At 41.4% G+C, this 15,814-nt stretch overlaps 1 protein-coding gene across 2 annotated transcripts in view; it reads right to left on the bottom strand.

Moving 5' to 3' along the window:
* RANBP10 (RAN binding protein 10) overlaps positions 1-15,814 on the bottom strand; it is an 84,166-nt gene that overhangs the window by 14,487 nt on the left and 53,865 nt on the right. For both annotated transcript variants that reach the window (XM_067302819.1, XM_067302820.1), the window contains exons 5-6: positions 14,503-14,525; positions 5,360-5,544 (exon numbers count right to left, since the gene is read on the bottom strand). In XM_067302819.1, the coding sequence (XP_067158920.1) occupies positions 5,360-5,544; positions 14,503-14,525 (208 nt within the window). The remainder of the gene's footprint in view (positions 1-5,359; positions 5,545-14,502; positions 14,526-15,814) is intronic.

The following is a 15,814-nucleotide window of genomic DNA, read 5'->3' as shown; positions in this document are numbered from 1 at the left end:
GTAAATATTAATGCTAACTGGGTTTCAATGAAACCTGAAATCCCAGCATTTCAAAGCTTCTAGTGATGAATCCCAAAATAGGCTTCTAACAATGAAGCTGGTATTCATTTAATCCAGTCAGGATTCCAAAGGACTCCAAAAACATGTTAAGCTTGGTCATTTCCATACAGAAAAGAAGTATTTTAGGAGTTTGCAATAACTTCCAGGTGTCTAACACTAAGCAGGTTTCTAATTTTTAAAACTTGCCCAGGAATCACTGCAGAATTGCTTCTGATCACCGTCTGTACAAGACATGCCCTTTGCATGTCTTCTTGTTCCAAGATGCATGCACAAACAGATGTAGCACAGTTTAAACAGGCTTAATAGAACACATCTCACTGTCAAGCACAGCAACCAGGTGGCCCTGGTTCAGCTAGGCTGAAACGCTGAGCATACTGATCCAGGTTGGCAGGAACTGGCAGGAAAGGCCAACATGCATTTCAGTTTAACTCAGTAGCCAGAGTCAGAGACTCACTGCTGCATGGATTTAAACGCTCTACAAAGCCATGTGAAAACCGAGTTCCTCCCTGTGCTCCTTCTGTCCCTGGTATCACAGAAAAAGCCTCTGCGTTGGTACAGAGCAGTGTAATAAGCTGGTCACTAATAGTCAAGACTTTCAGCAATGACTTATCAGTTGGATTAGTCAACTACTTACTATAACAGAATGCTGTATACTCTCTATTCAATAGCATTTTTGCATCTGAGGATACCTCTCCTGAAGTTCTGGGGGAACATTATTGCTCTCCAATGTGGGCTACATGACATGTTCATGCAGACAACAAAACCTTCCAGAATCCCACATTCTCCTGTGATTTGTCTTTGGTCCCAGACAGTTAAACCTATCAATGACCAAAGAAATAGCTTTTATCATATGGGAGCCATGCTTGGAATATCCTGAGAGCAGAAGTGCCCAAATCACAGCAGCACCTATCTGTGCGCTGCATCTAGTGGTGCTTCTTTCAGCTGGAGTGGTCATGGTGGTGATAGAGGCCCATACTGTCTGTGGCTTTTCTTTTACAAAGCAAAATTGACTGCATACTTCTCTGTATAAATTAGGTACAGCTCTCCTCCTTCTGGCACACAATCATTTAGACTCTCAAATGAACAATGCTGAATCCTCCTGCATTACCAGAAATAGGGCTCCACGCAGTTCCTTCTCCCACAATCAACCCTACTAGCTGATCTCAAGTTTCAGACGACTCCTATTTGGATTCTTCATGGCAAGACCTAAAAAGATTAGAGATCCTACAAGATTATAACAACACACAAAGAAAACTAGTTGCCCATTTGTCTCCTTTTCAAGGTTTCAAGCACTTATTCAGCCTCTCTTGTGATGGCATATCTAGGAGCACAATACAGATCAAAAATTCTGCTACACTAATTCTTCTTCCTCTGTCCTCCAGAGAGGCACTCCCTATAGCAAGTTTTTCCTACAGACAGCTTCTCTAAGATTAAGCTTTTCAGGATTTGTCAGGGAGGAAAATCTTTGAAGGGAAGGTGAGTCTGGTCATGATGCTTAATTTCAGGGTTACAGAACAAGATGCAACCAATCCTACCAAAGCCGCAAGAAAGACAATATTGGCCCAAGAGCTCTTAAGATGAAACAGCTGGACTGCTAACATGGGGTATAAGCCCCATGTTAAAACTGCTTAAAACTGCCTAGGAAGAGGAGGAAGATGTAAAATGTGATGCTGATTTTTAAAAAGAATCCCAAAGGAGATACGAAGAGCTCTAGATCAGTGACCACAGCAACTCCACTAGGCACATCAGGAGAAACAATTCTGAAGAAAACAACGAGCAAACACAGGGATAAACTGGTCCTATTGCAGCCGAGGGTGAATTCTTGAAGGGAATCAGGAAACAGGTAGAACACAGATCTGGCTGGTGCAGACTACTTGGCTGTCCAAAGGTATTTCACAGAATCTTTCAGCAAAGGCTCTCAAAGAAACTATGCTACCATGTGATAAGAGAGAAGGTCCTAACACAGCTAAATATTCAGTTAAATAATAGAATGACAAAAAATGGTCAGTTTTACCAGGGGAAGGAAAACACTGGAGGAACACAGGAACCTGTGCTATTGACATATTCATAAAACAAAGCTAGACGGACTAGTGCTCTGACCCAGTACAGGTGGTTTTGTTCCAAAATGAAGGATGCGTACTTTTTTCTGAATTAGATGTCTTTTGTGCCCTAAGAACTTAGCGTTTAAGTGTTTCCTTTCAAATGAAGCTCTTCACTGTTTGTTTGTTTTGTTTTTTTTTTTTTTTTGGGGGGGGGAGGACTGGGAGAGAGGGGGAACTGCTAAGCAAGATTTCCAAAAGCGGATCCTTAAGTCTTTCCACAGCCTGTCAAGATGTTTTACAGAGAGTGAAAGGACCTCATACAGACAACAATTCAGTATGTCAGAACACTAAGACTCTAAGCACATCCATGCTGAGTCAGACCAAACATCCAGTTAGCCCAGTATCTTGTAACCATCCAACTGGCAAAAGCAAATGCCTAGAATAAAATAAAGGAACAAAGGCATGTATGAAATGATACTTCTCCACAAAAACCTTCCAGCTTCCCTGATTTGCCAGGGACTTTTTGTCCTAGAGGTGGTGTCTCTAGACATGGCAGCCCCTGATAGATTTTTCTTTTACTAATCTGTCCAGTCACTTTTTGAATTTGTGTAGCTTTCACAGTATTCTGTGGCAGAGAATCTTGCAGCTTTAAGTAATTGCTATATGAAAAAAAAAAATCCTTTCACTTATTCCGAACTTGCCACCTTGTTAACTTCATTTGATGCCCTTTAGTCCTTGCACTAGGAAAAACAGTATGGTTCCTTTGTCACCTTCTCCAGGTTATTCAAGATTTTTGACAGACTTCTGAATTACCCCTCAAAACCATCTCCTTCCAATGTTGAGGGACAGTATACTTGTCCTTTGCCTAATAGCCATTCCATACCTTTGCAAATCCTGTTTTTTTCCATGCTTTTTTCATTTCTACTAGATACTTTTGGAGATTAAAGAACCAAAACATCACACAGTATTCAAGTTAAGGGTATCCCACAGATTCACACAGTTACAAGATGGTTTTTGTCCTTTATTTTTCCCCTAATAAATCCTAGCATTCCATTTTTTCTGCTTGCTACCAAAAAACGAGCTGATATTTGAGTGCAATGATTCTTCATAACCCAAAGATCTCACTCCTGAAGGGTCATAAGTCAGTTCAAAACCCATCATCAGTCTATCTATAAAGTTACAACATATTCCACCCACATGCACTGATCTCCTTTCATCTGTGCTGAATCTCATCTACCATCTCACTGCCTGCTCACTCACCTTTGTAAGGTCATTCCCATAGTTTCTCTCCAACACCTTTCATTTTCCTACCCTCAGTATCTCGGTATCCTCAACAAACTGTGTCATTTCACTGTTCAACCCCTTCTCCAAGTCATCTCTGAATATGCTCAACAGCACAGACACTAGCACACATCTGAGCAGAACTCGGCCACCTCTTCCACTCTGAGAATCTCTCTTTCTCTCTCTCTCCTCTCTTTTAAACAACTCTTTATCCACATCAGGATAGTTCCCCCCAACCTCCACAGCAAGGGAACATCCTAAAAGCTTTTTGGACTTCCAAGACAAAGATGGCAGCCCAAGAACCATATCTACAGGCCTGCTGGCTCCCCTTCATAAAAGTCATGTCCTATTTCTTCATGTTCTCAGAACATCCACCCTCAGTAGTGTCCCTACAGATTTATCAAAGACAGACATTGAGGTTCTCTCAGCCCATTGCTCCCTGCTTCTCTCCTGAAACCCTTCATGAAACATGCCATCATGCATCACCTTCTCCTCCTCTTGGACAAAGGCACTCCGGAGAGAAATTTCATTCCACAGCCAGAAGCTCACCTGTTTTCTCCTTGAGTCCCACTAGGACTCTGGGTAAATACCAGCTGGTCCCAGAGCCCTTCCTCCTCTTCCTCTCACCTATTTCTTCCAGCACTTACTTGACAGACATTTCAATCCCAGACATATCCTCTGCCAAGTCCCTCACAAAGGGTGCCAGCATGACAACCTACCCTTTTTCTGCCACACCAAACACACAGGCAAAGAATTCATTTAGCTTCTCTGTTGTGGACTTACCTTCCCCAAGGGCCTCTTTTTATACTTCAGTTCTCTACTGGCCCTACATACTCTCTGGCAGGCCCCAAGCTCCTGATTTGCTTGAAAACAGGTATTAGTATTCGGTGTTCCTCAAAGTCTTTGTTGGCCAGCCTAATTATCTGCAAATGACTAATACAAGGCTGGCAGAAAACAAGAACGGTCACATGGATCCAATCTTCACTGCATCTAAGTCTCCTGGATGAGACAGTGACCAGTATCAGGTGTTTAGGGAAAGAATACAGTAAAAAGGGCAGAAAGTTATCTGTGGTAATTAAATAGCAGTAATCAGCAGTTCAGTGATTTGAGACAGAGTAATAGCTATAAATTTGGGTGTTTAAAATATAACTATGGAATAGCCTCCATGAATTAGTGTGAATGTTTCAATGTGTATCTTTTAAAATCCACTAGACCACTATAACTTCCTGCAGCAGAGAGTCCCACACTTTAATCATGTGCTTTGTGAAGAAGTATTTAATGCTGGAGTTTTTTTTAAGCCTGGAGGTGCTTGTTCTCTAATTCTTGTGTTTTGAGAAACAGTGAATAATCACTCTCTAGTCCCACTCTTCAGGGCATAATGACTGAAAGGCAACTACTGTCCATATCTCCCTCAATTACCTATTCCAAGCTGTGGAGCCTTATTCAACATTTTCTTTTTTCAGACAGAAGATACTCCTGACCTCTGATAACTCTCGTCTTGTCTGAACCTGCTATAGTTCCTCTCAATCCTTTTTGTAATGGGATGACCAGAGATGCATTCAGGATTCAGAAATATATAAAGTGCCACAATTGTGTTTTCAGTTTGGCTTGGTCTGGGAGCCTTTGATTTAGGCTATTCTTTGCTTTTTCATTTTTGTATCCAGCTAACTTACATCATAACTTTTTTCATACAATACAGAGTTTTTATGGTTTCCTCTCCACTCCCCCTTTCCCAGTGCATCATCTCAGACTGTGTGGTCTTCCATTCCTGCAAGCTTTTGTACAGTCATTGGCTGAAAACTTCTCCCATATCCTTTAAAATTTTAAATGGCAGTCATCTACACAGGAAAGAATTAAATAGCAAAACAGGGTAAAGCAATGCAATTTTTTGCTGTAAGAAACCCTAAATACACATGAAAAAAAGTATTTAAAGCCTAACAGAGCAAAAGAAGCTGAACAGCAATGCAATGACTTACTTCTGCAGCATGGCTTGCCACTCGCCTAGTCTGTCTCCTATGGGAAACCGCTTAATGGTGCTCTGAATCTTCGCTCGCCACTCCCTCATGTAGTCCTCAATGTCGAACACAAACGGCTGCTGCCCAAAGTTGGCATCGACTATCTCTCCTGGAGTCTGGAGACCCACTGTGGGGTAGAGATTTGACTGTGAAGAAACAAAAAGAAAGGAATTTATATTAAACCTCAGCTTTCTCTTTTTCTGGTTCCAGTTATGTGGTTTGGTAAGACAAAAGAGCTATTCTTTAAACTGAAATGTGATAGAAAAGAAGAGGCAACAGGCCCTTTACAGGTAAATCTCAGGGTAGGTACCCCATGACTGATCACGCAGTTATTAAAACTTACTGCATAAAATCAGAATACTGGGTTAAATCTCCCAGCATATTGTGATCTATGTCACAGCTGCTGCCTGTGGCATGTCCACTTTCTGGATTAGTTTCCTGCTATTTCTATAACAGTTCAAAAGCCAGTAAATAATAAAAATAACAAAAAAATTATGGGGTCATGATTTCAATCAGCAGGTCTAAGCCTTCTCCACTGCTTCAGCTGAGTTCTCCTACTCCTTGACAGGAAGCCGCTATCAGAATATTTTACATCTCTGATGAAAAAGGAATGGAGACTAGTGGAGCTGAAAGGTTAGGCCTTTGGTGATCCCAAGACAGCAAGTCATCCACATGAGAAACTCCACCACTGACAACTGAATTTCCTTTTCATTTAAGAACAAGCTTATGGATACAATTTGAAGGTCTGAGTCCCCTGAAACATGAGGAAAAGAGAAAGGTTATCAGTGTGAAAATACCTCCATAATTTTGCCAATAATTCAGCTTCCAAAGAAGATGATCTAACTGAAAACAGGCGGTCAAAATCTGCAGAGGTTCACTGAATTCAGACTATTTTAAGAACAAGCACATGGATACAAATTGAAGATTTGAGGCTTCCCTGCCCCCAGATGTGGGGGAAAGGGTACTAGAAAAGGTATAGCGTTGCCAGGTTCTCACTCTGGAAACGTCTTTTAACAGCATCTTCCAAAGTCACCTTACTTTTCTATAGCACACATGTTACTTTTCTGTTTGCAACACAAGTATACTTCACTAATCCTCTGATTCATAGCATCTGCTGATTGCCTGTGGGGCTCGAGAAGAAACCTCTCCCCTGCCACTCATGAATTATTTGGTGTTAGGTTTTTATATTTTGTTCTAAAGTAAGTACTGGAGACTGCTGCAGCTAGAAACAAGACACTGGGCAAGGCTCACCGATGAATCTAGTGAAATTAAAACTAGAAGATGCCTGTTGAGGTGTCCTGCTCATGGCTGAACCCATGTCAGATTTTGGATCAGTGGAAAAGTAGACCTCTCTCTCCAGGTCAGAACAGCAAGGACTTCTTGGGGTTAGACTGTCCTCCTAAAGAAAATCAGGATTCTCTTCTCCTCTATAGCAAGGGATATGGGCTTTCCTAAGATTATCTGGAAAGTTTTTTAACCACATTCTTCACCACTGCAGAGACCTGAGGCAATGTAATTGATCTCTGCTTGGGACATACCTTAGTTGTGGGTTTTACTTTTTACTAATGGTGTTAAGACTGTTATGAGGTGAAAATCAGCAGAATATTAATCACATTAGCAAGAATGGAGACAGAATGTCGAGGGAAATGATTATTCCTCTCTGCTTGGCACTTGTGTGACTTCATCTGAAATACTGTGTCCAGTTTTGCCCCTCCTGCTCCCTCTCCACAGCACAAGAAAGACATTCATAAACTGGGTGTGGTCCAGCAGAGGCCTACTAAGATGGTCAGAGGGTTGGAGCACATGGCATACAAGAAGAGACTGAGGGAATTGGATTTTAGCTTGGAGAAGAGAAGGCAAAATGAGAAATCTAACTGAAGTCTTCCACTACCAAGAGGGAGGTTATAAAAAGACAGAGACAGATTCTTCTCAGAGATGTTCAGTGAAAGGACAAGAGGCAAAGGGGACATGTTGCAATCAGAGAAATTCTGATGGGATGTTAGGAAGAAATTCATTGTGGGGACGGTTAAGGACTGGAACAGGTTCTCAGAGAGACTGTGGCATCTCTATCCTTGAAGATTTTCAAAACTCAGCTCAGTAAGGTCCTGAGCAAACTGCTCTAGCTTTGAAATTAGCCCCTCTCAGAGCAGTTGGTTAGACTACATGATCTCCAGAGATACCTTCCAGCCTAAATTCTTTGAGGATCCTACTATTTTGTGGGTTGTGGTCTGCAGTCCGACCAACTACCTGTTTGCAAATCTCTAGCAAGAATGTGACTGATGATCTGAGAATCAAGGGTTTGGAAAAAACAGTAATTATCTATAGGGTAATAAGATGGTAAAGAAATAGCCATGCATATTAGCCCAGATGAGATCTCTCTTTATTGTCACATCAGGGAGGAGCAAAGGAGTAACAGAAGCTCCAACAATAATGAGGATCTACTGCAGCAGTACAACTCTCTGACAATAAACAGGCTACCAAGACTTAGCGGAAACATTCTTCTCATTTTGGAAAAGGACAACTGCTAAGCAGTCCCTTCCAGCCCACTCTACTGGGATTGTATACAGATAGTCAGATACCACTTCACACTGGTTCACCTCTTCTTTCTTCTTCATCTTTAGAGGTGTGTGGCTGGTACTGTATACTTCTGGAATCTCAAGCATCAAAGTAAAAAATGAATCTAAAAATACAGGCTGGGAAATGACATCGTAGAACAGGATGACTACATTGCTACTGACTCAGCATACCTCTTGCTTTCACATTCTCAAACCCAGAAAGCCTGTGGGTTAGAGAGGTGTGTAAAGAAAACACGCATGATAAATGAGAGGTCACCAGAGGGTAATGTCATATCTAAAGTCAGGCTCTCTTTTCTTTCAAATCTAGGTGACATCAAGGAAATATCTCTAATGAGGGATCAGATCTTTTCCACAGTCCATACTTTAGATCTCTTAACTGTTTGGTATTATGAACACAGGAACTTCCAAAGCCATGAATCAGACCCCCAAAATGAGATGAGATGAGATGCTGGAAGACAAAACCCCAAGCCCCAAAGTATTGCCTGTTTTTCAGACACTTCTCGATCTGTTCATCTTTGAGAGGAAGATGCCTACCCCCAACTAGTCTCAACTCATCTCAGGGTTAGAATTCCATTTTACACACATGGCATGTGTCTTCTGCTTAGCAATGTCAGCAACTACACAAACCACCACCACCTTGCCAGATGCAGGGAGACACCATCCTAGAGCCTGCTAGCTGATGCTTCTCCTGTCAAGTTCCTCAGACACACTTTCCCAGTGACTTTTGAACCTCTTCCCTGTGATGTTGATGACCCATTCCTCACATCCCCCTAGTTCCTTTTGACTTTTTTTTAACTGCCTCCTCCTTTTTTGTCCCTGCAGTCCCAGTCTGGGCTCTTCCACATTCCCCTTTTTTAGATTTCCTACTCTCCTCACATACTTGTTTCAGCAGACTGCCAGGCAGGATAAACCTGAAATGGGCTTGCAGAAATGAGTGAGGTAGATAGGCTTAAGTGTTGATTTAAATTGATAAAAGAGGGGAAAACTCTCTTTGTGGGATATTCACTTCTATCTGCAAGTAGTTATTTTCATATTAACTTCAGGCTGCGCTAAGCCAAAATGCAATCTTTTTCATCAACGTAAATAAATTCATATAAATGTAAACATTCTTCAGAGGGAACTGAAACAGAGAACAAGCTGAAGCAAGTATGCTTCACTGAGTGTCAAAATTATCATACGGAAATGTCAGAAATGTAGTTTTCAATCTACAGTATCCATTTCAACTTCCTATTATTTCAAATATTGCAAAATACTGTTTTCATCACTTGCCTCTGGAAGCAAAAGTTTGCAACATGCACTTCAAGGAGACAATTTCTAGGCTGGCAACATGTTGAAGGGTCAAATTAATTCCTTCTGTAATCTCACTGATGTCAACAGAATCACTCTAGAAGTTAATTAAGCTTGAAAGCTGGAAAAGCAATGGCGTTTATTGCCCAGTTTTCTCAATGATGTGTGCTAGCAGTCAGCTCCAACATTGCATAGGTTGTAACTTAAGAAAAAGCTTTCAATCTACAGCTCCTCTCACAAAGATTTCAGTAATTAGGTATGTAATAGAGAGAATACCAATAAAATGCATGTTGGGCAGCTCAAATCAGAGAACCTCAAGGTCAGTCAGGTAAGACCACCGTTTCCATTCCCATTTGCAGTTAAATTTTAGACTGCATTTATATCTTCTGTATGGCATTTGTTTTCTCTTCTTTACCTTGAAATGAATTGATATTGTGTTTCAGTCCAAATCACAATGCTATAACAAATCAGAAGTATTACTTACAAGTTATATCAACTTCAAATTCCCTACTACACCAAGACTTCTACGATCTATGACTACAGTCTTTATAATTAAACCAAAAGTCTAACTTGAGTTTGAGGTCCCCTCTCTCAAAAAAGAGTAGTGTCCTTAACTGTCTGGAAGAAAAACCAAGAAGCCACAAATGGAGGAAGTGAGTGACACAGGAGTCTACAAGATTGAGGGAAGAAGGAAATAATTCAAAGGAAGGATATCTGAAAAGGAAGATGAGAATGACAGAAGTTAGGGGCAGGCATCCTTAGGATGAAGCTGATAGCAGAGCAATTGAGCCACTTGGAGAGGACTATCTCAAATTCGCAATGAGGCAGTAGTCTCCTGCAATTGCTGGCATCCACAGTTAGGGGGTGAAATGACTCAGCTAAGTCTCTCTTGCCCTCTTCCTCGAGACCAATTATCTCATGGTGGATAATTCTCCATAGTAGGAAGACCTATTCTCCTTTCTGGCTCAGAAAAAAAGCATTATGGATTAGTTGCTGCTCTAAAAGCCAGAAGCAGAATTCCACAGAAAAAAATAAGCCAACACTAGCTGGAAAAAGACAAATAGATACCATTTAACCACTGGAAACTGTGCCTCTATGTATTTGAATAGTTGATCCAACACCTGACAAGATCTTCCTCCTGCTTAACATTAAAACAAAATCTCATCTCCGCAGGACACATGCATGAACAGGCGTCATACCCTGGCAAGGATTATCTGGTGAGATCTAGAAACAGAAGGATATGGGGAGCCCTGGGCTCAGAAGGGCTTAGAATTCAATCTCAGCAGCACTGCCGGACCTTGCTACTATAACAGCCCTTCCGCATGTTCTGTTCCCGTGCATCTTCCTCAAACGTTTATCACCTATTTATAACAGAGACTTAACATTGCGGTGAACAGCCTACTTCTGGACAGCACTAACTTCTGGATCAAAAAGATGCAAGTCAGGCTAGGGCAGATATTTCAGTGTGCCAAATCTGTACTGCCAAGCACTACAGCAATACTTCAGCTGTAAGTGACAAGACTGTAACTTACACTTTAGCTGTAAGTGACAGTATCTCTGTTTTAGTTTATCTGACAGCTACTTTTGATTGACAAGAGACTAAATAGTAATGACCTATCTATTGCAACATGAAGACTGCTCTCATCTCAGAAAGAGGAGCAGTCTAGCTAAATGAGAAGACAAAATGGTGAAAAAATTAGAAGGAAGATGGTAAAATAGATTATCTGAGCTGAAAGCCTTGTAACTCTTACTTTAATCGGTATCCAGAGTGAAAACAAAGAGCAACTAAAAGAAGGGGTATAGCACAGAAATCTCATCTTGCTACCAGATGCAAGGCTGCCACAAGACTTTCCACCAAAAGGTTCACACTGATGAATAGATAAAATATTCTTCTACTTTAATAACCTTCATTTGGACCAAGTGAATAAAATGTGAAATAACCCACACAAAGAGAACATTGGATGCAATATTAAAAACTGACAAGGATGTTTTCCATTGGATTTATAAGAACCATAATGGTCTGAGAGTCATAGCTTCCGGAGACACTGAGAGGACTTGCCTTGGAGCCAGAGACCAAGACTGTTTGCCAGGAAGTACCTGTTTCATCAGCTTTAACACTTTAAATACATTCTGTCCTTTCCGCAATATCAGAGCAGCAGTTGTTTCAGGTACAGCCTATGATCTGTGAAATGAACAGTTCCACATTGCTTGAACTCTAAAGCAACACTCAAAAGTAGGAGAGATCTCACTGCACACATGTATTTGTAAGTATCAGTGTACATCTCCCGAGAGAAGGCAAATTAAATACTTTAATTCCACTGTTGCTGGAGCTGGGAAAGCCTCTCTGGCCTTCTGAGCAGCATAAGATATGTTTCATCTGCTCTTAATGAAACCACTCTGTCGACATGTCACTGAGAAAAGTTCCTTTCCTTCTGTGAACCTGGTGTGCAAGCATAGCCCTGCAAGACAAGTAGCATGTCTGAACTACACAGGGATGGCTACACTGCTAAATAAAATGTGTCAGAAAATGACTGCTAGCCCTATAGGCAAATAATGCATATTGTTTTATGTCCACACTACACAGAACTCGGTTGGGGTCTTCTCTGGATCCCATATTGTGCCTCTGGCACCTGCAGATGTAATTATTATTGTGCATGTGTTTTGCTCAGTTCAAGTGCCGAAAACAATGTGAAGACTATGTTGCAGCCCACCAAAATACTGCTTTCCTTGAATGAAAGAGCGTATCTCAGAATCAGGCAGGAAGGGACTTATGCGGGTCATCTAGTCCAACATTCCACTCAAACCATGGCTAAATACATCAGATTGCTCAAGGCCAATTAGATCAGCTTCCTCGGGTATGTGTTGCATGCCGAGGGAATGGCACAGAGAATGGGACTTTGAGAATAAAAAGCCTGCCGGATACTGTTGGAGGACAGCATAGGATGGAGCAAAGCAAACCTGGTGTAGTCTCGTACAGTCTTTTGGTAATGGCTCCTTGAATGAACAACTCCAGAACTTCCACTTTCAAAGAGCCACTTGGAGCTAGAGAGTGAGAGCAGTGTGGATGTTCAGGGTTCAGCGCTCATGTGTGCTCCCTGGCTCTCTTTCATTTAACAGTGTAGATATATCAGTAAAAATGAGCAATATCCACTCAGTTCTGAAAAATATCTTAACTGTGACACTGCCAAACAATTAGTGCAGGATGTGTAACGCATTGATTACTTCAGCCACAGCACCAGAGGAGCTGAGGATGACAAATGTGACACAAGTCCTTTAAAAGATTCCTGATAGAGCCAAGGAACTACAGAGAAGGCAATCTCCTTTCACAGTGGATATACTGGTAGAATCTGTATTAAAACACTGAAATAGCAAGTGCATGGGAAAACGTACTGCTGAAAGGTCAGTATGGATCTTAAAGATTTAAGTAATTTCTAAAAAATTTCAGTTCTTCGAAAAGGACCCAATAACATGCACCCAAGGGCAACCCACTTGATAAGAGTGTACCTGAATTTTCAAAATGCTTTTGCTAAGGGTGCTTACCAATAGCTTTTTAAAGAAACTAATTGGGCAGGGGATAAGAAGAAAGAATTTCCCCAATAATTTCCTATAAGTAGGAAATAATAGGAATAAAGGGTAGCAATTAATGGACAATTTTCCCAAAGGAGGAAAACTACCAGGAAAACTACCACTATTTGTTACTGCTCAGGAAACAGCGTGAAAGTTACTATGGACAAACTCTGTAAAAGCTTCAGCTCATTGTCCAATGAGAATAAAAGGGGCTCGTTAGTCACCATTGGGAAAGGAACAGAACACAAAATGTAAATAATCAGCATGCCTATGCATAAAAAACAGCAAGCCCAAATATCCAGCCATGAGCACAACTCTGGTCACCCCTAATTCAGAGAGGCTACATTCAAACTAGTAGGGGTCAAGAGAAGGGTATCAGAGACGATCAGAAGTTACAGGAAAGGCTTCTCTCTACAAAGGCAAACTAAATAACTGGAACTCCTTCAGGACAGACACCAAGTGAGGTATGGCAGAGATCTGTAAAGCCATAAATCACATTGGGAAAGTGAACAGGGAGTGCTATTCATTATTTCTCACAACACACAAACTACAGGCAACAAATAAAATTTTTCACAGAGGTGTAAAACAAAGAAAAGCAAGTATTTTTCCACACAACACAGAAGTCAGCCATGAAACTTGATCCCTGTGGAGGACAAAAGCATAAATCAGTTATGAAGACTAAGAAGCTCTGCAGAGGAAATTAATTTAGTGTTCTTAAATACAAAGACAGGAATGCAGCCTGGGGGCCAAGAAGTTCTATGTGTCACTGCAAGAGAAATGGACTCAGTGGATTGCTAAATGCTTAAACTGTTTTTATCTTCTTTTTCTGAACACCTGCTCCTGTTATAGACAGGATCCTTGGTCTAGGCAGACCTTTGGTCTGAAAAAGAACAACCTTTTTTTTTTTCCACAACCCACTGGCTACCACTGAGAAAGCTGTGCTTTTGTAAGAACCAACTGCATGTTATTGCTTGGTATAATCTCAGCTGGTTTAACTGCATTCAAGAGCAATTCAGTATAGTGGCTGGTGAATCAGAGGAAAAACCATCAACCCTGAATGGATGCTGAATACATTCCTGTAGCAATTCCATGAGCTGGTTACTGATCATGGCTGGAGGCTTGTCAAAAACCATTGCAATGAGCATGCAGGCCATGGCCTGCTGACCCCAAACTTCTTTCACAGAAATACCCTTCCCTAACCACCATGTTGGAAAAGGAAGGACTCCATTGCTGTAAGATTTGGACGAGAAAGGAAGAAGTAGACAATAATATCTTAGGCATTTTTGTGCTTTCTGCTGACAGGACATGAGCAGCTACTCAAGTGTTTTTGCATATGCTGAATCTCAAGTGAACGGCGTACTGTGTTCCCCACAGTCAAAGTTGCATTTGGAAGACAGTGACCTGTAATGAAGTGTGAATCCGTGCTTTAATTCCAGGAGAAGGTGCTATATATTCCTACTGGTGGTGAGCGAGGACAGGAGGCCTGTGAGCAGCCTGCACACCTAGCTGTAGAATTACGAAGTTTCAGAAAAGGGAGCACTTTCATCCATATCATTCATTAATGTGTGTTACCATTTTAACAGGGCATCAGACAAAATATATCGCACCCCCAAACTCTTCCCCCTCCCTTCTATTTGCATCCTTAGTTAAAATACTGAAAATAGGTGTACTTACAGGGAGGTCTGTAAAGGCTATACCTGTGGGGGGAAAAATATTAGAATTAAAAAGACAAAGGATTTTTTCCCTACTTGGCTACATCCTTAACATGCTACAAAAAGTTAGTACATTTCACTAAATCAGCTCTGACCCTGCATTTCACCACCTCTCATATTTAGAAGCAACTTCCCTCCCCAACCTTCTCCTCTGCAATCTGGAAAAAAGATTCATGGAAAAGCCTGAATTTCTCAGACATCTCTCCCAATAGCTTGAGCTTCCAAAAAGCAGCTCCTCTTTTCTTTGCTTCTCCGTCTCTTACTATGAAGTCAATTTTCAAGACTCACTTTGGTTTTAGAAAGAGAGATACTATAATGTTGCTTTGGTTTGGTCTACAGCTACTTCTTCTTACCAGCCAGAGATAGGTATGAACATTAAATGTTTTGCATTACTGCTGGGGAATGGCCTTGCAACAGGCCCAAGCTGCATCCTGGAACACCTTCTGAGAAATAATGTGCAAAGAACAGCTTCATCCTCAATTATGCTCTTACAAATATAAAAGATGGGAAAAAGTGTATGGTTTCCCTTTTTACTTCCATTTGACACAGCAGAAAAGAGATATCAGTTAAGTAGAGGCAGATGCCTAAAGCTGCTAAAAGATTTGCAGCCAGAGGTACTGGAAAACACTCACAGCTACAAACATAACGAGGCTACCACTGGGAGTTTGCAGAGCTCCTACACGAGCCTGAGGGTACAGATTTGCAATACTTTCCATCTGATTTAGATGTGAGCTACCACTTAAAAGGATGGTGCCTTTCCTCCCTCTCCCATGGTGTGTGCCCTGCCATCCACCTTATGTTAAATTCAGCAGTTGGGCAGCAGTATGGCGAGACAAATCAGCCACCTTGCACCAAGGCAACCCCAAGCAAATATACCAGAAATAACAGCTGCTTTCAGCAAGATCTATTGCCACTGGACTAAATGCTACTGCTGAGAGGACAGAGAGACCCAACAGTTAATATTAAGAAAGAATGGGTCACTGGCTGAGGTTGGGGTGTGTCAGATGGCTACACAGTAATGTAATCTACCTTGCTGTAAAGGCATAAAATGGCAGGGATCCCCAAAGGTCAGTAACACACACCTGCAGCCACTGAGTAACACCACCATCTTTGAGTCACTCTCATGGACAGCACAGGGGAAACTGTTGCAATGCACTCTTCACCTTACCAGGTTGAGCTTAATTAATGTTTTAAACTAATGTTTTAGAAACCACAGTCCCCCACACATGCTCCTATCAATTCCTCCTGCCCCAGTCAGGGGAAGGCTGGTATCC

This window comes from Apteryx mantelli, chromosome 10 (assembly GCF_036417845.1).
Source record: "Apteryx mantelli isolate bAptMan1 chromosome 10, bAptMan1.hap1, whole genome shotgun sequence".
In the NCBI taxonomy this organism is placed as follows: Eukaryota; Metazoa; Chordata; class Aves; order Apterygiformes; family Apterygidae; genus Apteryx; species Apteryx mantelli.
The sequence above is the reverse complement of the archived record's forward strand: the minus strand, read 5'-3'. Positions and strand labels throughout refer to the sequence as shown.